Source organism: Centroberyx gerrardi, chromosome 3, assembly GCF_048128805.1.
Source record: "Centroberyx gerrardi isolate f3 chromosome 3, fCenGer3.hap1.cur.20231027, whole genome shotgun sequence".
Lineage (NCBI taxonomy): Eukaryota > Metazoa > Chordata > Actinopteri > Beryciformes > Berycidae > Centroberyx > Centroberyx gerrardi.
In genome coordinates this window covers 20,336,793-20,361,704 of record NC_135999.1, presented here as the reverse complement: position 1 = coordinate 20,361,704, position 24,912 = coordinate 20,336,793, and the positions used below count along the sequence as shown (strand labels likewise).

Here is a 24,912-nt window from a genome sequence, read left to right as displayed (position 1 = left end):
TTTTATTGCAGACTATTTCCATACATCCTCTCCCAGTCTAATGCTGCTTACTATGGCAATGAATACTATGAATTCAATGAGGGTATATATAAAAAAAAAAAAAAAAAAAAAAGGTAGTTAAACTAAGTTTAGGTGGGTTCAACATCCACTATATCCCTGGTTGCAGGCATCAAAATATGCCCATTCATATTTCTGGGTATATAACATTTGCCCTTGAATTACCATTGACAACATACAACCACAGTGGGTGGTAGGGTTACAATAGGAGCACACTAATACCTTATGTACTGTCATTTCAACTTCTCTAGGTGGGTGTCTTGAGTACGTCTTTGTAACAAAACCTTTTCATTTTTTTTTTTTTTTTAATATATTGTTACAGTGCCACCCAAAAACATTTAGGTTTCTACATTTTGCCCCACACTCACTTTAAAAGATGTGACTTCAATCCAGTATATTCAAACAAGTTTTATTAATTCCAGCATGATGTATCGTGCAGACAATACATAAATGGTCAATCAAATATGAACAAGCTTGATATAAAAAGTATAAATATAATACAATCCTCAGAATTTTAAGGACACTTTAATACATTTTGTCATATGACATAAATAAAGTAGGGCTTCTCTTAGAATATATTGTCTAAACCAGTAAGACAAAAACAATAAAAGTCTCTTCTCTTTGAAAAGTCCATAAGGATCTTTGAATTGAGAGCAAAGGTCAATGAGGAGACTTACTATTTACAGTTTGTCATGTCAGCACCAAAAGAACAATACTGATTTTTTCTCTGTGCATGGCCTGAGTTGTTTGGTGGAGGCAGAGAGGCAATTTCTCACACAGAATTATCACCATTGTTTTTAGGAGGCATTCTCCTCATTCATGGCGGTTTTCACTACCGGTGTCAGGTTGCATCCGACCAGCAACTTCTGTATTGACCATTTTATGTGTTTACTTTGACAGAAATAAACAAAGGCCGCAACATAGTTGGACGTTTGCTAACGTCTTGGCTCGCCTCAATGTTTTCCTCTTTTTCCCTGACAAAAACTCAAAATTGGCTGCTTCAGGCTCAGATTCTGAAGACTGTGAAAACATTCACTTCTCCTGGGTTTTCCAGGGTGAACCTTGTGAAGGTTAGTGTGTCAGAGGATTATTTTCCTGTCCCAGTTTCTGGGACAGGAAAATAGAACAGCTTTGAATCAATTTAGAATTACAAAATTGCCTCTTTTTATGTGTTGTGTAATAGGCTAACCATGTGTGAGTAAAACTGTCAACATTTAAGCCTGAGACAACATCAAGAAACACCATGTGCTATATAAACACTTAAAATGTACCAATCCTACAAAAATAATTTGGCTCCCATTCAACAAGAGAATGAAAATCCTTAAGATTTGTGGTATGCTTCATTCCAGCCCTTAGCTTAATCCTTTCATGGAATAAACCGACTCTACAACTGTATATACAATATTTACAGCTTGCTGAATCTCAACAATCCACTGTAACTTTTGGAATTGCACCATCTGAGGTTAAAAATGTCTTTTTTTTTTTTTTTTTTTTTAAACATATAACAGTTTGTCTGTGTTGTAAACATGCAAATGGGGACTGCATCACCAGCTTCTCTTCAGATTCATCCTTTGGTTGTAAATTGACAATGCCCTTATGAAGAAGAGTTTTAAGCTGCCACGAAGCTCGAAATGGCCAATTCTACATGTGTTGGAGAGCCACTGACAGCAGGTGCCAGGTCTGGACGCCAGGATCCTGCTCCAGTGGTGCAAGGGATTGGGAAGACCTAAACCAGCCCAGCTTCCCGGCACATTCGGTAGAACTGCCCCCTCTGTGCGATGAGGTTGGCTGGAGAGTCCGTCTCGGAGATATAGCCTTTGTCCATAACTATCACTCTGTGGAGCAGCAAGAGAGGAGGAACACAGGTTTCAGATCCAGCATTTCTCATTACATTTATCTAAAGCTCGCCTAACAAATCCCTGCAGTTCATGTGCAAAAATGTTGTAGGTTCTAGCGTATAAGTGCTACACTGCTATTGACAAGGCCCAGGTCTATAATTATCTGACCTTGGATATTTGTATAAGTAGTGATTTTCAGTATTTTATGCTCATATCTCATTTCTTCTAGGTTTGTTGATGTACATTTTGCCTTGATTTAATTGTTTTTTAGTATACTACTGTCACTTAACTGTCTTTTGTCTTTTCTTGCTCTCATTTATTTTGTTAATGTAAAGCACTTTGTAACTGTTTTGAAAGGTGCTTTACAAATACAACACAAAAGTGTATTTCAAAAGTTTATTATTGTTATTATGTTATTATTGTTAGCATGTGATTAGATATGACTAGTGATTTATAACCTACCTAGTGTAGTCCATGATGGTGTTAAGGCGGTGGGCGATGGTCAACACAGTGCAGTCCTCAAACTGTGTGCGGATTGTGGACTGGATGAGCGTATCCGTCTCCAAGTCCACAGCGGCTGTAGCCTCGTCCAGAACCAAGATCTTGGTTTTCCTCAGCAAGGCTCTGGCCAGGCACACCAGCTGCCGCTGACCCAGACTAACAGACAAGGAGTTGGAGAGGAAGGAGGGGGAAAAGAGAGAGAGAGAATCACATTTAGACATGGGCTGTATGATGCAATTTTATCCAGATATGAATGACTAGTTAGTACAAGCCAGTGGTTTAACTGCGTTGTGACGTATCAGTGTACTCATCCTTACCTGAGGTTTTCCCCTCCTTCTGAGCATTCGTGGTTGAGTTTGTCAGGCAGATTGGAGACAAAGTTTTTGAGGTGAGCAAGCTCCAGCGAATTCCACACCTCCTCATCAGAGTAGGTGTCAAAGGGGTCAAGGTTCATTCGGAGGGAGCCTGAGAACAGCACAGGGTCCTGGGAAAGAGGACAGCCAGGGTATACAGTACATGTCATTCATAACACAACAGTCTATATTGATAATAGGATTCCTAACATTCCTGCTACAGGCTTATTTTACACTGGACGCCAATTGGACATCACCCAAAGTCTTGCAAGCACAGTTTTGACTGAGCAGGAGAAGCCAGTGCTCAGTCTCTGTCATTAACACTGTAGTACCTGAGGGATGATAGTGATGCGTGATCGGAGGTCATGGAGTCCGATGTCGGCGATATTGACTCCATCTATAAAGATTTTTCCCTTTGCTGCCTCTAAGATCCTGAAGATCCCCAGGGCAAGTGAGGACTTCCCCGCTCCTGTCCTTCCCACGATTCCAACCTGAGGAAAGATTTGTTCTCACAGTCAGAATTTACATGTAATCTCTCTTGACAGCATTTTGTGGAAGCTCAGTGAACAGAGCAACTCAGCCGATCTGGGATTGAAGCTGGTAAGAACTGTTTTTATCAGACAAGATGACTCACCTTCTCTCTTTCTTGAATATGCAAGGTGATGCCCTTCAGTGCCAACTCCAGACCCTTGCGGTACTGCAGCCCATAGTCCTGAAACTCTATAGTGCCTCTCTCGGGCCAGGCAAGGGGCAAGGAGTTCCCCTCCACACTCCAACTGGCCTGAGTGAGAAAACAGGAAAGGGTGAGTAGAGAACATTAAAAGCACTTCTGTTGTGTGGTTTTGGATTTAGTGTCCTGAGTATAGATTTGCTACTGTTGCAGTCATTACAGGGAGAAATGCTGCCTAATTTTACAGTGCTTATTCTGTGAAATGTATTAGTGTAGCACTGTAACTCATCGTATGTGTGTGTATGTGTGTGTATGTGTGTGTGTGTGTGTCTATGGGTGATGGGTGCACTGACCTCTTTAGCAGTTTCAGCATACTCCTTGATTCTCTCCACAGAAACAATGTTGTTTTCTACATCGGTCCAGGATCTCACAATCCAGCTCAGGATTGCAGTTACCTGCAATATCCAGCAGAATGAGGTTTACATCAAATCATTTTCTCACCTGCAGTGGTAATGTGCAGATTGTGCAAAGCCATACATCAATTCGTCACTTTCATTTCAGGTTGGCAAGCCGCAAATTGCCTAATGTTGCATGCAAGCGGAGGGATTGCCTGTAGCGGTTTTTCCATGATTGTTTAGCCAGAGGGATCATGTGGAAATAACTGTCTTTGTTGTTAGGCAAGTCGGGTAACTGGAACACCTGTTGTGCATACTGTGTGTGCGTGTGTGTGTGTGTGTGTGTGTGTGTGTGTGTGCGTGCAGAACCTCTTACCTGGAGGGAGTGTGACACAGCCAAACCAACTATGCCTGGGCTCAGGGTGTTTTTCCCCATCACAGAGAGAATGGCAGCAGCTAAGACCACACAATTACCGACAAACTCCAGATTGACTGCCAGCCACCTGTGGATATGTCATTGATTTAGACGTGTGCAGGCAAGTTCAAGGGTTTCATTATTTCTCTCGCTCTCATTACATTGTTCTCAAGCCAGAAAGTATTTTGCCCGACAATGTAGCATAATGCAGTCTTCTCTGTCTGTGGTGCTACCTGGGTCACAACAACATATAATGTAATCTAATGCATCATAACTCTTAATTAACAGAGTGAATGAATGATTAAATGAACAAACTGTGCTACAACTCATTATTGTCATCATATATCATCTCACCGGGTGGCCACAAATCGGGGGAAGTAGGAGGTCTGATTGAAGTCGACCCTCTTATTGGCCTGCAGAGTGAACCTGGACTGCTCTCCGAAGGCCCGGATGACACTGGCGCCCTGTACTGTCTCATTGAAGTGGGTGTAGATGGGCGAGCGACTCACAGCTTCCAGCCTCCGCAGCTGACAGGATGTGGCAACGTAGAAGCTCTGTAGCCCACAGTGGAAAAGTAAAACACTAGGTTTTAATGAATTGAGTGAAACCAAAAGGGGAGAGAGAGAGAGCGCAGTCTGACTTTTGCCAGAATTCATAGTGAATGTGCGTAATATCTATGTCAGCAGGTAGGGAACAAAACACAACTCAGGACTGAATGGCAAAATCAGCAGGGTTGGTTTTGGAGCCCAGGGCTTTTATTTCCAATAACATACAGTAAATGGAACCGGCTCTCTCTATGCCACACTGAACAAGGTTCTCTAAAACAAACATAAAGTTTAAAATCAGTGGTCAGTTAAAAGGTCAGGGAACTGTACCTGGACAAAGGCGTAGAGGAAAGCGAGAGGCAAGATGATCACAGCTGCAAAGGGAGTCGCCATCAGCACAATTATGCAGACTTCCATGAGCTTAAAGACGTAGCTGAGCATCATCTTCAAGCCATCAGGGATCATGCAGTCGATGGCGTCAATCTCTTTGGCGAAGCGGTTGAGTAGGTTGCCGCTGGGTGTGCACTCAAAGAAGGACATGGGAGAGTGAAGCACGTTGTTCAGCAGATCCATGTGCAGGTGGCGAGAGGCTATGATGCCGCCGATTGAGATAGCAACAGTCGTCCCAAAGATAGCTATACCTGAACAGAGGGGAAACAATGTCTGCTGAAAACAATGTGAACTACCCTTTTGCATCTGTGTGTAATCCAAATTTCCCTTGGGGATCGATAAAGTTCATCTTATCTTCATACTGATACAGTATTTTAACACACTCTCATTCTCTCTTAATGACAAAAATATAATATATTTGTCATTTCTGTGGCAAACTAAGAGGATGAATCCATATTTCAATTTTCAGAAATTTATTTTTGCATTTGCTAGAAAGAAACTGCAACAGAATCGCCACATTTCAGTCAAATAGAGCTAGCCAAGTCCAAGTCCAAATCTAACCTTGTGCGAAGCCCAGCGCCCCAAACACAGTCAGCTTCAGGTCTGTATCAATCTGGGTGCCGTTAACAATTGGGTGGTCAGCCCACATGCTGAGCCAGTAGTTGTAGGCCAGCGAGGCGCCCTGCTGAAAGGCGTACAGGAAGATGATGGGAATGATGAGGGCCAAGCCAATGGTCTTGAAGTACTGCATGTACATATCCAACCTCACCTGTTGTGGAGAAAAACAAAAAAAACAGTCACTCTCAAGGAATGGGAAGATGTCTGGTTTGTATTTGTCTTTGTCATCAGCAATTTCAAGTCTTTCAGTTTGGTCCCACAGAAATAGAAATATGTGAATGTTTTTTAGAGAAAAACTGGAGTGAAAAGCCACTTGTTGACTTACCCTTCCAGTGCGGGCTTTGTCAACCACAGTCAGCTTGCCCAAGTCCTCCTGTACCTGCTCCTGGTCTGCTTCAGACACAGGCTCCATACTCTGCAGGTTGGTGCTAGTGGTGTCACCCCTGGGGAATATGGAGAGGCCAGAGGTCAGTTTCATAAGAAGATGCTCGGCATGCCAAACATCCTTTTGATGCTTTCACAATTCACATGTTTACGTACCGAATGAGCTGCTCCTGTGACAGGTCTCTGGAGAATGGCATGAAATCTACCATGCTGAGTCGAGCGTTGGACCTTCTGGAACCGGCTACATGAGAAGCACAGCATTTTAATCAGTGATGAAAGTGATCATTCATTTTTAAAACAGTAGTTATTACATGTAAGTGTCCATTACTGCACACTCTGAAAGGACAAACATTAGCAAATAACTTGAATAAAACAAACATTGACAAAAAGTCAGAAATGAATAGCATTGTGTCTTTTGAATTTAATGCTGAAATGTCCCTTTACCTCTCTGTATGGCGCTCTCTTTACGCTCGGTGCTGGCGAAGGTGTGGATGAACTCGGCAAAGGCCCCGTGGCGGCTGAGGAGCTCCTGGTAGGAGCCGCTCTCTGTGATTTCTCCGTCCACCAATACGAGGATGAGGTCAGCTTGCGGCAGGAAGCTCATCCCATGGGTCACCAGGATGCGGGTCTGTGTAACGAGCCACACGGGTCAGAAAAATAAGAGGTCAGCAGAATCCAACACAAAATGGAGGGTTTCTTAAATAAAAACAAGTATCAGCAAAGTGGTGTTTTCCATAATATGATAACAATAACATAAGTTTGTTATGTGTGGGTGTTTAAATAGATATACATGGTTGTAAGGAGTTTTAGTGTTGTGAAACCATGTTTTGACTCTTTGCTGTTCAGTTGGACAGGCCTACTTGTGCTAAATCGGGGCTGATAGCTTGGACTATGCAAGAGTTGCAGCACGCATTACCTTGTCTCTGAGCACTCCTTTTGGCCCAATGACTTTGTCAAAGATGTGTTGACCCACATGAGCGTCCACAGCAGACAGCGGATCGTCGAGCAGGTAAACGTCAGCCTTCCTGTAGACGGCTCTGGCCAGACTCACCCGCTGCTTCTGCCCTCCTGACAGGTTCAGTCCCTGCATGGACAGAATAATAAAACGTTTTGAGACATACCTCAGAGAATTTGGAGAAATAAGAAATCTTTTTTTATGGAGATCATTTCACATCAATTGAACAGTTTGAACAGTACGGTCCGTACCTTCTCCCCAATCTCTGTGGCGTCTCCAGCAGGCAGGATGTCCAGGTCAGGCAACAGGGCGCAGGCCTCCAGCACACGCTGGTACCAAGTCTTCAGCTTTTCACGGCCAAACACTATGTTGTCCTGGACTGTGGCATTCTGGATCCAGGCCTGCTGGGGCACATACGCCATGGAGCCCTGTGAGGACAGATGGCAAAATAGAGATTGTGAGTATTTATTCATATTAAACCCACAGCTATGAATAGGACTTGCACATAGAACTTAATCACAGTACCTTAACAGTGACACTTCCACTTCTTTTCTCTGTTTCCCCAAGCATGGCAGACAGCAAGGACGACTTTCCACTCCCCACGTGTCCAACAACAGCGACCAGGGATCCCCGTGGCACACGGACACTAATCCTGTTAATGAAGAAGAGAATTTCTTCCCTCAATTTTATCCTAGATTTCAGATTGTTTTGATTGGTTGGTTTAATTTGTTTGGATAATGCGTACCTTTTTAGACATGGAGGACCCTCTGCAGCCCAACTGAAAGTCCCATTGTCTATCACCACATCTTCCCCATCTAAGGAAGAGGCAGAGCCAAATTAACAAAGTCTACAATGAACACTGAAGACAAGAACATTTTCTTCCAACCTGAACAACAAACAATCTTTAAAAAATCCCCCCTTAAAGTTACTCGTCAAATTGCAGTCTGAGCGTAATTACAAGTGATCGAATTTGCTTAATCATACAAATTACAGAGCTGTTGCTATTTCATAAGCTGTCTTAGGAAGTGTTGACAGATAACAGACAGAGGAGAGGCGTTTTTATTTCTCTTTGAATCATATGTCTGACTTTGTCCTGTGATTTACGTTTAACCGCTGAATGGGAACATCCTATAATTACCCTGTCTACCAGTCAGCCCGGGACCCAGGAAGTGACAATGCACATGAACCATACAAGGCTGTGGGATTCCACAGATATAAACAACAAATTCTCATAAACTGCTTTTATTGATTATGACAGCCTATGATTTCAGTGTGCATGGGAACCGAATTGTGGAATATTGCCGAAATTAAATAGCGTCTTCTTTCATGGGCGGTGCTCTTACCGGAGCTCAAAGGAGTCTTTGTGACATTGTCCACTTTCAGTTCCTCTGAACACAGGTATTTCCCCAGACGTTTCAGTGAGACCAAAGCCTGGAACAGAGTCAACTGTTAATTATCGCATCCATATACGTCTTATAGGGCCATGAAAATTTTGCCTTATCTGGCAGCATAGCTAGAATAAACATCTCAGCATGAGTGTTACAAAGCAGTGTCCTCTACCTGCATAGTGGTGCTCATTGCAAATGGAAGCTGTCCAAGTGGGGTCTTCAAGATGTTGATCAGCGCCATAGAGACGAAAATTTTCTGTGCATCCAGGACGTTTCTGTCATCGATCATCACATAGACCCCAAACATGGCAAAGGCAATCTTGGGGAAGAAACAGACAAAATGTAACAGGTTATCTTTAGAGACAAAGTAGCTAAAAAGTTGCCAACTTTGAAATTGTAACTAAACTTTAAGTCTCTGTGATTAATGTCTTTTTACATTCAACCCACTTACCATGAAAGAAGAGGAGTTGAAGGAGGCAATGGAGATGGAGTGAAGGATCTGAGACTTCTTCAGGGCCTTGAGCTCCTTTTCTCTGTAGCCCAGAACCTGCTCCAGGAAGGCCTTCTCCCAGGCGTAGAACTTCAGGATCTTGATCCCATTCAGGATCTCATTCATCAGTCTGATGCGGCCATCCATGAACTTCATTTGGACTTCCTGTTGACCAGACAAAGAGGTTTGTAGGTTTCATGCTTTTTAACAAAAACTTCCTCAGACAGAACTGGGGCACAGTGGAAAGACAGTAACCAGACCAAAGCAAATACACGCATTTGCGAACATGGGTTTGCCCACTCTGGTTACAACTGTAGTAGTGTTATTGAGCATCGTACAGCAACAACTTGTTTAATTCATTAGGATTTATTGCATTACAGGGCTTGTTACATTCAACAATTTTATGAGAAGGAAACAACAAAGGGCCAGGAATGCGGTCACTGCATTCCAGACTGCAAGTTCGATTAAATTGGCATACAAATTTGCCAAACGTCTGTTGTTTCTCCAGAAGAATGAAAAATGATGTCTTCTTACTGCCCACTCTTTCCTGTCACTGTTTTTCAAAAGCATTATATGGTGCAGACATCAAAAGGACAACAGAGAACGTACCATCCAGGCCAACCGCCCACACGGCTCTTCAGCCACTATCTAAACCAGCTGTGGCATCCCTGACCTAACATGCCAGATGTCAGTGCTACTGGGGTGAAAGTGTATAGGAGTCTTAAAATAGCTCTCACCTGCAGTTTGCTTCTTTTCTTAGCTATGAATCCATTCAGTGGGAAGATGAGGATGACTGTGGCAATTCCTGCCAATGCAGATGGGCCAAGGTGCTAAAAATAGGAAGGATGAAATTGCATCAAGGGCTTTTCCAGCATCGAAATTTATTGTAGTCTAGGATTAGATTTAATCATTATCTAGTCAATGAAACCTAAGAGATATTTATCGTGAAAGAGAGGGAATTTAGTGTGATGAATTGAATGAGTGGCACCATGAAAACAGTATATTCCTCCATACCTGCCAGAGGAAGAAGAGACAAAGTGTGATCTCAATAGGAGCCAGCCAGACAGCGTTGAAGTAGACCACAAAGTCCATCAGTTTCTGAGTGTCGGCTGAGACCAGGTTCACAATCTCTCCCACTGTGCAAGTCCTCCTGGCAGCACTGTTTATTACCAAAGACTGGAATGAGAGCAAAAGAGTCAAGACAATTAAGTCTTCAATACATTATGTATAATTTTCAACCCTCTTTAAGGTTTCTGCGTGTCATTCGTTTTAGCTAAAGCTGCTAACCATTTACTACTGTATACTGTTTTCCAGTCTGGAGTGAGAGAAAGAATTTGCGTTTGCCATTTAGAGCAATATTTATGTCATGTCTAGAGGTTAGTGGCCATGTCAGTGGACAGAAATATACCCACCTTCCTGTAAACCAGGCCCATAACAGCTGTCTTCACCCTCATGCCCACAGTGAAGCAAGTGTACATATACTGGTGGTAGAAGAGGGACTGGAGGCAGGAGAGCAGGAACATGAGGGTGGCGTAGAAGTAGCCCTTCCACAGCGGGACGTCTCCGTCTCTCATGAAATCCAGCAGCAGACTGTAGAAGGAGAAGGAGAAGTAGAAGAAGAAGTGAACATGGCCGCCTTTATGCTTCATGAGTACATGTTAAGGAAGTTTACATGTTACTTGTTCATTTTTTCAGGTGCGCACTTAATAACTATACAAAATCAAAACACTATTTCTATTCATGATTTTCCCTGGTGGATTATAGAAATGGAAACACACAGGCAGGGTTTTACTCTGTCAACACTTTTTTCTCTGTTTTTTTTCTGTCAATCTGGTGTTAAAAAGAGCCTTGACTTTCATTGTATGCCTTAAACCAATGGCCTTGAGCGCTGCTGCGGCTGCTGGCTCACTGGTCCACACAAAGCAGCTCCGGTTGCACAACAGTGCTCCTCTTGTGGCCAGGCTACCCTCACACTTGGCCAGCGGCTCCCTTATTGTGGTCTACCGGCATTTCTGCCATTTAGAGCCTGCTCTCCCTCCCTGCTTGTTGCTGCGCAGCGCCTTGCCGTCCTCCACACTGGAGCACAGAGGGCTGTGGTCTCCTCTCCCTTTCTTGCTCACAGTTTCATGACCGTAATTAACACTTCCACTGATCCTCAGTTGCGCATCAACAACAACATTCCTGTCTGACTACTGGAATAGTGTGGCGGGTGTTGGGTGGCAGGGTCAACCATGGCCTATTTTCTGCATTGCCAGTTTCTGCTTTTATTTGGATGTCAATGTCAGCGATCATTGAAAAAAAAAAATAGAATGAAGGTGATATCTGTGGTGATAGCTAAGTTTGTTTAGACAGCAATATTGTGCCAATATTTTGATTACTGTGGGGTTTTTTTTAGTAAGAAAGTCAGTGTTACTTAAAAACCCCAGGCTGTCTGAGAGCGATGTTAGCGAGACTGTGGCATTTTTGTTTTGCCAAAATCTGATAAGCCATGTTTCTTTAACTGATTATACCAGGAAAATATAATCTCTTTCAGTGTAAATCTCCCACTCAGAGCTTTTTCTTTAGTCTTACCTCAGCACCTGGGGGATGGCGAACATGAAGGCATCATGTAATATGATACACAGGGTGCCGGTCAGGAAGTAGGGACCAAACTTGCGTGCCAGCGTTCTGAGCAGGAAGAAGCCAGAGCTCTGCTCCTTCTGCAGCTTTCTGAGGAGCTGAGCTTGGTCTGGCAGTCTGCTCCCCAGTGCCACACCCGACGCCAAGGCCTTCTCCTGCCTGCCAGAGGGGGAAAACGCATACAGTTACAGACAAGGCATCTGCGTCAGTGATGTCCCAACATGGTGCCGGCGCCTTTCAAGTCTTTAATGTAAAACAGACAAAACGAAGCAAAAAAAAAGTTGTTGTTATTAGTATCACTGATGCACTCAAGAATGTGCCAGCAGCCGTATAAAGCATTATTCCCTAACATGTGTGTTGTGAGACTTAATGGGAGGTTATTGGGCTTAACGATGGATCTTCAAAGCGAGGATATGTTAACAAGCCTTGAAAATGACACGGGGCTCTTGTCTTGACATTATGGTACTGTATGTCCTCAAGGAACTCTTTTGGACCTATTTTCAGCCCAAAATGTTTCTGGTGATGATAATTCTGAATTTCGATTTACCGCAATCACAGCTAAGTCAGGCTCTACTTGGGACATTAATTCAGACAGAAGGTTGACCGCACTGCAATAAAATGGGATTGATTCTTTGGCCATCAAGCCATAGTAGGAATAATGCAATGGATTACAGGCCTGTGTCAAAGTAGAAAGGATCCAGAAGAAACATGAAAGAGAAGGCAATAATATGACAGACACGCACATGATGTGTGCAGTGAAATCAGGAGTGCATTTGATCAGTCTACAGATGTCACAAGCTTGTGCTGGACATGTTGTTCCCCTAACCATGACTTGCTGTGATGATTGTTGATCTCTTCTGCACATTTCTTCATGCTACAATAAATGGCGAATGGATCTAACATGTTAATGTTGTCAGATTTAGTCTGCCAAGCTTGGTTGGTTGATGGAGATGGTGCTTTTGGGTTGACTTTATACCAGCCAACAGCCTAAATTATGCATGCCTCAGAAATCGTATATATATACTGTATATATGTGTGTGTGTGTGTGTGTGTGTGTGTGTGTGTGTGTGTTCTCACTTTTTAAGTTTGGCACATTCAGCTGTCCATTCCTCCTCCAGGTCAGAGATGATTTTGTCTGAGGTGTCTTCCTTCCTCAGCGTCCACAGGTCCTCCGCTTCCAGAGGAGTACGATATCCTTTCACAACAAGCCTGGGGGAACGTGAAGATGAGTCACACGCGTTACAGTCAACAAAATACATATTATCGTAAACAAGCACACACACACACACTGTAGATCCAATGAGTCAGCTTCATAATTGATGGGTTTTCAAGAACCATCTTACCCAGTGAACCACCAGAAGAGAATCTTTGACAGAAAAGAGGCATCTTTCACCGGACAGGGATTCTGCAACAGATTACAGACCAGCATCACTATAGTTTAATTTCCAAGTAAATCTCTCACTACTTAAAGGCTTTCAAGAAATACAGGGCCCCACACAGGCCATCGCCGATGGGTGAATGGTGCACTTGTGGAGAGTGTATTTACTGAATGCAAATGTGTGTAAACAGCAGGATACAGTGAGGTGGTCCATTGTAGAGAGTAGAGGCCATGAACTCCCACAGGACAGAATAAATAGAATTCAGTGTTGGTGCTGGTTGAGGAGGACGTTTGAGGTCTAGCACAGACCGGGTGGAAATGTGTCATCACTAACTCTCCGGCAGTGCATACACACACACACACACACACACAGAAGTTTGTACTCTCACGCAAACTTTACGCCATCTGTCCACCCTGCCACCGCCTCTTCAGGGCGCTTGCTCTCAGTCTTCCTCTTCATCCCTCACTTCCTCTCTCCCTCTCTTCCTGTGAGTAAGTCTAACCAGAGCGTGGGGGGAAAAGGAGGAGGACACACCAAGGAGGGACCAATGGGTGTGTCCGCACCAGGCTGTGGCTTCTACCCTCCTCACCACTAGGCAACATTTTGTTAGGGACTTTTCCCAGTTATTTTTATTGTTTATCACCAGAGAAATATTACATCACATGCCTGTTGATGGATTCAAACTTCATTTTCATTCACCTGTCATCTGTCCTAAATCAGTTTTGCTATTTTGAGCTTGAAAAAGGTTTTTGTCAGACGGGTGTTTGATTGGATAGCGAGAGCTGGGTCCGTATTAAGTGAGGGTTTTGGTGTTGTGGTCATGGACTCAAGGCATGGGTCATGATGTTATCCAACACTGGTGCGAGTGAGTCGCGCGGATGGAATGCAAGAGAACGACAGACGCAGACACTCATTCACACTCTCCTCATAGGAAACCAAAACACTAGACTGAGAGTTGAGAGAGACAAGCAGAGAGGAAGTGATTCACCTCACTTCCTCCAAAAGGGAAAGTGTGTTTGGCAACAAAAGCTCAAAACCACAGGATGGCTTTTCATTCATTCTCTTTTCTGGGTGTTGGATGGCGTGGACGTTTTGACGGAAGCGGTCTACATTCCTACCTTTTCAAAGGCTGTTTTTCCCTCTGGAGGCTGGTCAGCAAAACAGCAGAGGAAGAGCTGGACCAGTTGAATGGTGAAGTAGGAAAAGAAGGCCAGGTATCGTACAATATCAGAGGAAATGCCCTGCGATAGAAGAACACACAGATTAAGGAGACTGTTGCAGTGCTGAAAATGCCACTATCCACTTCCTCTGAGTTTATTTGTTTGCAGCTATTCCAGACAGGTTTCATAAGTTAGTCTTGTATTTTAAGCCCAGGACCAAATTAATTGGCATTGTGGCCAAGCCTGTCCCACGGAAAAATAACATTGTTTTACATCAATCAGAATGTGTTTTTGTTATTTCATCTCTTTCAACATTGCTTAACAAATCACACAACATCCTGTGGTATACAGTGCCATTATCTTCAGTGTGGCTTTTCACTGAGTTTCACAACAGTTGGAGCTCTTGTACTAAATTCCCTATATGGGTTTTCCCATGCTTACACATTATATAGCACAGGATATGGTTTATACACCAGGATCACAGACACAATAAAGCTTATTTTGAACCGTTAGGCTAAATCAGGGTAAAAAACCCAAAGTCTTTAATGGTGCACTTTATATAAATGAAACGATAGTTAAAGTCCCAGTCAGTCACGCTAAGAGCCCATATCTGTAAATAGGGAGATTGTGGTTCGCAAACCCGCACCCTTACTTTCAATCAAGGGAGCAGCCAAGATATTAACCACTCAGCGACATTTGTGAAATTTAGGACTCACATGTTATTCTTTACATACAGAAAATGTGGGTTTTGGCAGAGGCATTGTTTACTACTGGGCCAACGCCACTACCACGACCAGTTTGTTGTGCAGCGGTATGGGTATGCATGGGAGTCAGAGCCATAGTAAACAGTAAAAAGAGTCGTGCTGTGCCCAGAAAGGAGATATGAAGGGGCCAAACGGATCCGGCCACACAGTGAAAAACAGGGTCAGGATGGTCGGAGAGTGGGTGGGAGAAATGTAGGTCAGGCAGCTAAGAATGGCAAAGGGTCCGCAAACACAAACTCTGTCAACTCAAGTTTTTTAACGCTGTGATGAGAATTAGTCACTTTCTTTACAAATGCTCCCTTAGAAAACATGTCAATGAAATATTTCCATATAAACTGACACGCTACACACAGGCAAACTGCTGAGCTGTACTGCATCACTTTTGGTCTCTTATCTGTTACCAGTCTATCAAAAAAAACCTTACAGATCTCTGAAATGGTCCATGCAACCGTATAGCACAAGTGGTCACATCTGTGTCCTGCGGGCACGCGTGCTGCTGTATGAAATGAGCACATCTGTGTCTCAGTTCTAAATAGTTGTACATTATGTGCGGATGCATAGATTTCCATCTGGCTGTGTTTACAGCAGTGTAGGCCCATAAACACAGCGCTGACGCTCCACTGGTCTGACCCAGGGCTGCCATGTCTCACCAGCGTTTATCCCAGGGCCATCATTACTCTCCCCCAAGCAGTGTGGGAATGTCACACTGAGGACGATAAAACAGAAATATGGATGTGTGTGTGTTTGTGTGTTTTTATAGAAATGCAAATGCGATTGCCCCATGGCTGTGTGTGCTTAAATAGAAACTTACCCCATACAACAATGATTGCAGTGTCTGATGGAGACACAGGAAGAAAAGGAAAACTTAAACACACACAGGCTTGACCAGAATTGGCAGTGTCATCCTCCAACACTTGGTTAACTTAAGGTTACCTTGGCTAACTTTGGGGGATGAAATAGAAACCCACTGCTGACACAGGGTATATCTCACGCTGTGCTGTTGGAGTCTTGCGTCTAGACTATTAGTAGACTACACTAAACTAGACTAGGTATGCCTTCAGGCTGTTTTGACTCTGTGGGGTCACTGAGTGCAAACCTGACTGCACAAACTCCTTGGTCTGCACCAAAGTTATTCCTTATCACCAGTGTAGAGACGATTGTAGAGACTGTTTTGGATGCTTGGAACATACAGTATTATATATACATACATAGGACATGGTGATAATGTCCCTATTCAACGGTATGGTATGGCATACTGTGGTATGGTATGGTATGGTATCCCAGTAGGCCAACTATCGTACCTCATCCATGGCCAGCTGGATTTTAGCTCTGAGCGGCACCAGGGAACAGACGATGGCCAAGAGCCAGAACAGGAAGAGGAACACAGAGGAACGGCAACCTCTTATCCTCTCCAGCTGGATGATGCATAGCGCCAGGATCTGGAGAGAGACAGAGAGAGAGAGAGAGAGAGAGAGAGAGAGAGAGAGAGAGAGAGAGAGAGAGAGAGAGAGAGAGAGAGAGAGAGAGAGAGAGAGAGATTGATTTATAAACATAATCAACGCTATCTCAAAGCTACAAACCAGAGAACCAAGACTCTAACCTGTGATGTCATATTGATGAACAGCCTGAAACAGCTCCACTGACAATGGCTAGGACCAACAGGGCCAACTGACGTCAAACTACTGACTGACTTTAACTCAAACAAAGTAAATCTTATATTTTACATGCTGATGAGCTTTATATTACAGTAAAGGCCCATTCACATCTAGAAGTATAACTATGAAAACAACTATAACTACAAAAAGATTGAAATCATTTAAGTAAATACAATGTATATTTCATTTTTTATTGTTATCTTGCATTGTTATCTTTTTTATAGTTATAGTTATCCTTGTAGTTATCTATAGATGTGTATGCGCCTTAACACTTTTAGTTCTGAACCAGCCAAACTCTTTCTTTTTTCTGTCTGTGGGACACAGCTGTGAATCCTTAGAAAATATTAGAGTTATACTGGGAATAACATATTTCCAAGCTGGCACGTCGCTTTAACTCGATTTGAAGCAAATAAAGCACTTTGCGTATCTCTACTGCATTAGCTGCCAATGTAACTGACAATATTTTCAGCACAGCTAAGGAAATATAATCCGATTTAGTCTGAACTAATGTAGCCGCTGTTGGTTTTGAGAAAGAAATAGGTTTCTGGGATTTCCCTGGCCACAGACGCGGATGTGATCTGGCCGACTTTCCCCTATAAAAACTGTCATATGTATGGTATGTCCTCCGTCCACCACGCATTGCTTCGGCTTAATTGCATTATACATTACTGTACTTCAGTCAAAGAAAACATTATGCGATGTTTCCTCAAAAATAGGACTGATTCAGTGTTTGGACACCACTGTCTGTCTGCCTGTCTAGAGAGGAGCCATGCATCTGCCTGTGGTGTTTGAAGCACCATAATTGGTCCCTGTCTGAGTGGTTGGCCAAGTGAGACGTCACTTCGTCATGCCAGCTCATCACCAAGTGGGGAGAGAGGTGGTTTAGGTTGCATAATGAATCCCATATTGGTTACTCTGGGATGAGCCACAGTACTATCCTGTTATAAACTAGTGGTCTCATAATTATATAAACTTTTAGCATCAACAACCTGACACACTTCATGAGGAGATGTGTACAGATTTCTGTGTGGTGGGTGTGAAGGCGAACATCTTCATGAGTCCAGGTTGACAGCCTGCAGCCAGGGTTAGGAAAACATCTAGTGCAGGGACAAACTTATTCATTCATAAATTCATTCATAAATTCAATTATTTATTTATATTCTCTTCCCACTTAATACCTTCCAGGCTTGCAGTGGGCTGGAGCTCATCCCAGCATATTGAGCGGAAGGCGGGGAGGCACCTGGGACAGCAGTCCATCACAGGCCCAATACAGATAGACAGACACTCACACTCATACCTATGGGGAATTTAGAGTCTCCAGTCCACCTGACTTGCATGTGTTTGGACTATAGGTGGAAGCCGGAGCACCTGGAGGAAATGCGAACACGGCAAGAACATGCAACCTCCACACACAGAAGGGACCGGGGGAAGGGCCGGGAATCGAACCCGGGTACGGACAAACTCAAACACATAAAAGTCCAAGGCTTTCTAAGTACTGGTTGCAACACAATGCGCTCCAGTTAATTCAGGGAAAAAGTTTTGAAGTTTTGCACCTTGTTTTGAACAACTCTAGAGAAAACTCTCAAGTGCTCACTCGGTTATGAACTACTGACCCACCTCCATCAGAAAGTACTCAGCACACAGCAAGTGCTTCCTGTCCCTGATTGCTGGAACATTGAGTCCAGGAGTGAAGTTGTGCTGACAAGAACTCAGCTGCATTGTAAAGCTGATCTTAGTTCGGCATCTATAGGCAACTTCCTCCTATTCCTAGCCTTCCTCTCTGACTTGCTATATATGCTGTAAACCATCCAAGCCTGCCCATCTGTTTGTACAAGTCAGTGGGTGGAACTAAGTCCATTACTAAGCCCTAACTCAAAACCCTACCTAGTAATTACATGGGAAGTGTGTAGTTCTGGGGAGGGAAACAAAGTTTTACGTCATGGTATTGCTGATTATAGTCGATGTCATGTGTGGACTTTTCATGAATAGTGACCACGAATCATGCAGGGGCTGACTTGACAGTGGGCAGAAACAGTTCCCATACATTGACTGGGGCTGAAGGGCGAAAAAACAAGTTGGTCAGGGCGGCAAGTACACCGTGTTCCAAGCGTAGATGAAGAAACCGAGGGGATGGGCGGCGATGGTTGCAATTACCATCCAGAAAATGATATCCTTTAATATAGATAGTTCTGGTAAGTGGATTTAAAGATTTATGACATGCTTTAATTATGATTTATTAGATGTTAGTTGTCCGGCCCCTGCTGTGATAAGTGATGTCCTCAGAATAAACGACCTTTACTGAAATTTATCCTTTATATAAGAGAAGTCTCAGTGTATTTTTTTACCCAAACACGTGCTGGTATTTACTTAGGAGTCTGAGCCGACCACAGGTGGGCTAGGCTGTCTGACTTTGAGAGAGTGAGTGTGTGCAGGACCTGTGCAGGGTTGTAGAGAGAGGGGGCTTTGTGGGTAAAGGCTTTGGAGGCGCGCTGGTCTGCATCAATCCCTCCTATCTGGGCTCTGCACCCCTGTACTCTGTTGTAAATCTTACATCACTCCTACATAGAATAAACAGCATTTTATCCTAGGTTAGGTATGCCACCCATGCTGGGAACTGCACCCCTCTCCTGCTTGCTCCTACCCATCAGTTAAACACCATTTAAAATCTACCGAAAATGACTGGGGGACAACGCTTTGAGGAACGTTCAAGGCCATTTCCATCAACACAAGCCACTGAAGACATTACCTTGATTGTACACTAGCCCTTATCTTTTCTAAATAATGTCCGGTAACCCACCCTCCGTACCACCATGATACAGGTAGTGGAGCCATTATGGTTGGATTCAAGATGTTTTAAGGGAGAAAAGACAAACAACATTTGTAAAGATTAAGGGCCTGATTCAGACTGTATAAAGTTACTGTTCCTGTTCAGACTTGGACAAATCGATGTGCGCACTGAGGATTTCAGGTGTGCCTTTGCTTTTACACTGGTTTATTCAGAACCTTGGCTTCTTTGCTCTTCCCATTGGTATCATGGAAAACCATAGATTTTTCTACTTTTTGTGTCTTTCTGCTGAGGCATCGCCTTTAAATACATTGCGCCTTAAATACAGTTTTGGTTAAGACAATGGCACACAACAATTGAATTGGCAACATTGCCTTGGGACATTACTTGGATAAAAACATAATAAAATATACTTTACAAAATTTTTGCCTGTATTTTTGCCTGCATTTTTGCCTGTATGAAACCAATTAAATTGTTTTTTACATCAAAAATAACTTATATCAAAAGACGAGTTTCTTCATGACAACTGCTTTCTGGTCAACTCACTGACAAGCCACTCTATAATTGCATTCCTCATTGAATTGAAACTTTGCACATGCACTTGTTATGGCCACGTCTGCATCACATACCAATTGAATGATCACGGAATGCTGTTATTTCCTCTTGCTATAAATTTCTACTTGTGTGGCCTGCTTCCTCCTGGTCGCATACAGGCTGTGTGTACAGGCTGCTGAGATGTTTAGAAAACCTGAAACACGATGAAATCTATCTTCGGGTTGTGCGTCTTTGTGCTCAGTGTCTGGCCAATATACGTATATCTGTATATTCTTTGGTTTGTCTGCACATTGCTATTAATAGCTGTGCCAGGCAGCAGGAGACAGACAGCTGAGATATTCTCACAGCATCCCTGTTACTTGGAGTAACACAGGAGGGATGTTGGCTGTGCCATCTGGCTCTGCAAATCAGTGTCACAGCTCAGTGATTAGGGCCCTCTCTAATTCATGTCCCTCAAGTTTTTGTGACTCAACAATTCATATCCTACTTTATATGCCGTTTATTGGTATGCAGCTTTCTTGTCTTACATCAGACAACTGATTCGAGTACTAGACATATTATAGGTTTTTGGTGCATGAGGAAAGCAGAGTATCATAGTCAGCATGCATGCATCATGATGTGAAGGTAGAGCTGTCTTAATTTATAGATTCATCACCTTAAGTGTGCATCCCCCCATGCACCACTTAGTGTCATGCAAGGTCTGAATCGGGCCCTAAGCTCTCAAAGCTGAATGAAACATCAAATAAAAATGATCTGTGTCTGATATTTGGACAACGTCAAATAGGAACAGTAGAGTCAAAGCAGAGCCAGGACGAGAGCGACTTACCACAGTCATGCTGCGTATGATGGGGCTGAGCAGGAAGACCATGTGCTGGTCGATCTCCTGACTTCTCTCCAGCAGGATGTAGAAGAACTCCACAAAGCCGAAGGAGGCCAGCAGGAACCCCAACACCTGGGCAGGACAGGACATTAAAGGGAGATTGATGGGAATATTATCTGGAATTTCATATAATCTAGGGTCAGGTTTGCCACAAGCTTTTTTGTACATATCAAGCCCACGGCACAAATATGATATTTGTGTTGATATTAGTGATTCTATTGGGAAACCCTTGCAAAAGAAGTTGGTTTTGTTCTGTGCTGTGGTTCGGTGATGTGAAAACCTTATTTTGACATGTCTCATATACCTCCTTGACAATAATCAGTGTGAGAAATCGTTGATGATAACCCATTGTGATGCCTCACCATCTTGGTGGTGCAGAGGCAGGAGATGCGGATGCGTCCACGGTCATGGCAGTAGAGGTGCAGGCTGTAGAAGGGCGCCAGCAGCCACAGATAGATACAGGGGACCCAGACCAGCACTGTGTTCTGGAAACACTGGGTCAGATCGGGGTTGGCTGTGTACCACGTACGGTTCCAGTCCTGGGACAGACAGGGAATGAGGGAGATAAGCATTGAGGCATGAAATGTGAGAAGCGTGAAACCAGAGTGTCAAATTTTCAGATCAAGTGAATATGCAATCTATGCTGAAACATCGACAGTAGCATTCAGTCAGAAATTGAAGTTAAATTCTGAGATAATATTCATCATCTGGCAGCCAGTGCAGGCTAAGCCTGAGTGCAGAGAATCTAGACTTGGTACACGTCCTACATTTCGCTCTGTGTATCTAGGCAATGGAGAGTGAAACCGCAGCAAGTCAACAGAGAGAGTGTGTGTGTGTGTGTGTGTGTGTGTGTCCATGCAAGAGAGAGTGTGCACTTGAAGAGGTCTTCTTTTTCTAAAAAAGCTGAGTCAGTCTTGGAACTTTCTGACCACGTCTCAGGCGTGTTTCATAACTTTCCCCTTGTGAGGATAATGCTAAGCTGTCAACACATTATATTGTGAGGTCAAAGATTATACTAATAATGAAGCTTAGAGACAATAAAACGAGGTGTGTTGGCCAAGTGTTGCCAAATTTTTTGGGATTATGTAATACCAGCAGCACCAGGATAGGTTGTCCATCGTAAAAAAGACCAAAATACTGGGAGCTAAGTGGCCTGTTGTTCTCTCACTTCCCTTGTTTATCACCTCTCTGGCCTAATGAGGGGCAGGGTGTCTGGCTGCGCGAGCTAGACAGTCCTGCGGAGTCACCACAGGAAGTGGTTTAAAGGTTGGAGCATGAAGGCACAGTCTGGCCGGTCGGTAGACTCCCAAAGTGGATAAGGGAGAGTGACCACAATTGATGGCAGCTGCAGGATCATTATGTAACAACAATCCACCCACAGTCCTGCCGGTGAACCCGACAGGTAAGGCTCCTCAGAGAGATAGCCTACTGCTGCTATAGGTGGCAAGTCTCAGCATGAACAGCGGTTAATTCAGTTTCTATTATCAGCTGCTACTGTTCAGTGCCTGGGGAAACCATACGGATCTGAAGCACGGCCCAGTTGTAAGCTACTTGTTTTCATCAGAATCAGTGCTGCTGGTACACATTTATGACTATTTTACCACAGGGTGACAAAAGCAGTATTTACCATATAAATCTTAATAACAGAGCCAGTTAGGGTTATGTAATGAATGCCCCGTTTGCACGTACTGTATACTGGTGAACTCAATGGGCACTGATCCATTTAAGTGATAAATCGCTTGAGAGTCAGTGAGTGGGAGGCTAGTTTCGCAGGCCCTTCTGACTCCTGCGGTCAACTGCAGGCAGGTGAACAGAGCACTTTTATGTAAGAAATTCGACCTGTCCAACAAACTCTAAGCTCTTTCTTGGTCATCTTGCTCAGTATTTATCCTGTTTCTCAGCCCTGGCTGAAGTGGTTACAGTGAACTGGCACTGGCCAACAGTTTGGGTGCCGCAAGGTGTCTATTTTTACCTGTCAGGCACAGCGATGTGAAATCAGAGAATAGAGGCTTCTACTGTATTACAAATCTGCTGAATGTCTTTCATACAGCCTCTGGATTTGATGGACAAGTGTGTAATTAATGTGGTAGTGAGGATGGGAATTTCCTTCATGATGAAACTGCTGAGGGGAAGTTGGCATAACTGCTTGTAATACAATTCGTGCATTACTCATATGTTAAAACTGTCTGGCATAACGTCTGGCATAACCATGATGAAGGCAGCATGGACTGCTGAAATGTTGGTTTGAATGATTTTTTGTACATTCAGCCCCGTTGGCCTGCACCTCACCGATATATTTGGCGTTTCCTCCTCTTTTTAAAATAAATCGAATCACCCATGGGCTGCAAGCATAACAGATTTTTCTGTCATGTTTTGAATCAATATGGGATTGCTTAGTAAAACTCAAAAAAGCACAATACACATAATGTGCAGTGTATGTGGCTCAGATGAACTAAGGAGGACACTATAATTTTAGAGAACGTTTATCATTGCCCTGACAGTTTTACCTAGGCTTTGTCCTGTCATTTAAATTATAGGATGGTTTGATTTAAAGAGAAAAAATGAAAGACAGTTAAATGTTTTCTATAGAGGCCTTTTCAAATACAGTATATCCACCTGATATAGCTCGCAGGGTAGGTGTTTCAGGACCAAACCCCTCCCACGTAGCTGAAGATTGCACATGTCAAGTTCAGTATTAAAAGCATATAAATTCCCATTACTACCGCAGGGCAATAGCCAATGATGTGCCAACAATGACTGAGATTCAAAAATATGTGATTATCTGGTTGACTACTGCAATTAAAGTACTCTGTTGCCAACGTGAGACAACAACATACTGCTTATCTGTAAAACAGTACATCTTCCCTGCTTTGTTATGGACGTTGTAATTAAGAACATTACATCCCTAACTATATTTTGAAATTTGTAAAATAGACTGCATGAGGCAATACACAGTTTGCTATCACTTTCTTATAGGCAAAAGGCGAACTCTAGAGACCAAAGTTTGATGGTCACATTTTCAAAGTTTGTGGATAGAAAAAGAAAGAAAAAGTCAGAGTGAGAGCCAGAGAGAGAGAGAGAGAACGAAAGAGAGGCAAGCCAGGACCGGGTGCATTCAGTGACTTTGACATTCTATTTGGATCACGGCCATAGTCCTATTTTCGAGCTAAGATACAGAATCTGGAGGTTTGCTAATATACAAGACTGAAGATTATCAGACAGCGACAGCTCACTCAATGTGGCGCATCTGCACGACTCAGCATCACATGGTGCTGATTCATTTATCAGCGACAGTGAAAAAAAGTGCAACTCTGACGCACATCAAAGATAAATTCTCCCATTCAGCCTTGCATTAGGTTGGGTTTCTAATGTGCTCGCATTCATAAAGGCTGTAAACTGAGAAGGTCAGTGTATGCCATGGTGTTTTCCTGTGCCACTGACTACTGCCAACTGACTTTTAATGGGCACACATACACACACGCAAACACACACAAACACACTCGTCATTCTTTATCATTCAGTAAAATTCACACAGCATTTGGCATTATGCTGAGCACAGTAAGCCTGTCTGACGCCAATGAGCACCTTAGCTGATGGCCAAGGATACTGTAATACTTAAAATGCATGCCAATGTAGCTTATCCTAATGCTATGAATGCTATGAAACTATTGAATCATATCCATTCTTAAGTTCTTACATTCTAAAATTGAACTTTAAGAGTAAGAGTGATTAGATTTTATAATAGATTATGACCAAGCAATTATCACCATCAATATTGCCTGTCAAGTATCGTAAACAGCATTTGGATACACTGTCCGCTGGTTCAGATTCAATGAGACAAAAACATACTTTAAAACAACTAATCAGCATTTGACAGACATGACTATTACAACCTTATATATAAAATGAAGAAGTATTTTTGCAGCAATAAAAGCTGACTTGACATACTCAAAATATCAACCTTTTTTAGAACAGATCTTGGATATGGGTTTACAGTATCTGTTCTCGGCAGAAGAAGACACACAATAGAGAAATATGAGTGCAGCATCATTGAACACAACCGAGTCCACTCACCCACAGAGGGTCCAGGCCACTGAGTCTGCAGAAGGCATCCAT

The 24,912-nt window shown here is 43.2% G+C and overlaps 1 protein-coding gene across 1 annotated transcript; it reads right to left on the bottom strand.

The window, feature by feature from the left end:
• Positions 1-515: 515 nt before the first annotated feature.
• On the bottom strand, positions 516-24,912 carry abcc6a (ATP-binding cassette, sub-family C (CFTR/MRP), member 6a). The gene is made up of 31 exons (XM_071913926.2): positions 24,871-24,912; positions 21,159-21,335; positions 20,743-20,868; positions 16,223-16,360; positions 14,116-14,238; positions 12,962-13,023; positions 12,696-12,827; positions 11,571-11,777; positions 10,412-10,589; positions 10,014-10,175; positions 9,737-9,829; positions 8,961-9,164; positions 8,682-8,828; positions 8,465-8,552; positions 7,867-7,936; positions 7,647-7,773; positions 7,373-7,549; positions 7,083-7,250; positions 6,611-6,794; positions 6,323-6,407; positions 6,108-6,225; positions 5,726-5,933; positions 5,105-5,415; positions 4,584-4,783; positions 4,191-4,317; positions 3,773-3,874; positions 3,384-3,530; positions 3,082-3,240; positions 2,714-2,880; positions 2,358-2,552; positions 516-1,892 (listed from the first exon to the last, which is right to left on the bottom strand). Exons 1-31 carry the CDS (start codon positions 24,910-24,912, stop codon positions 1,784-1,786), a joined length of 4,533 nt encoding a protein of 1,510 aa, XP_071770027.2. The 3' UTR covers positions 516-1,783.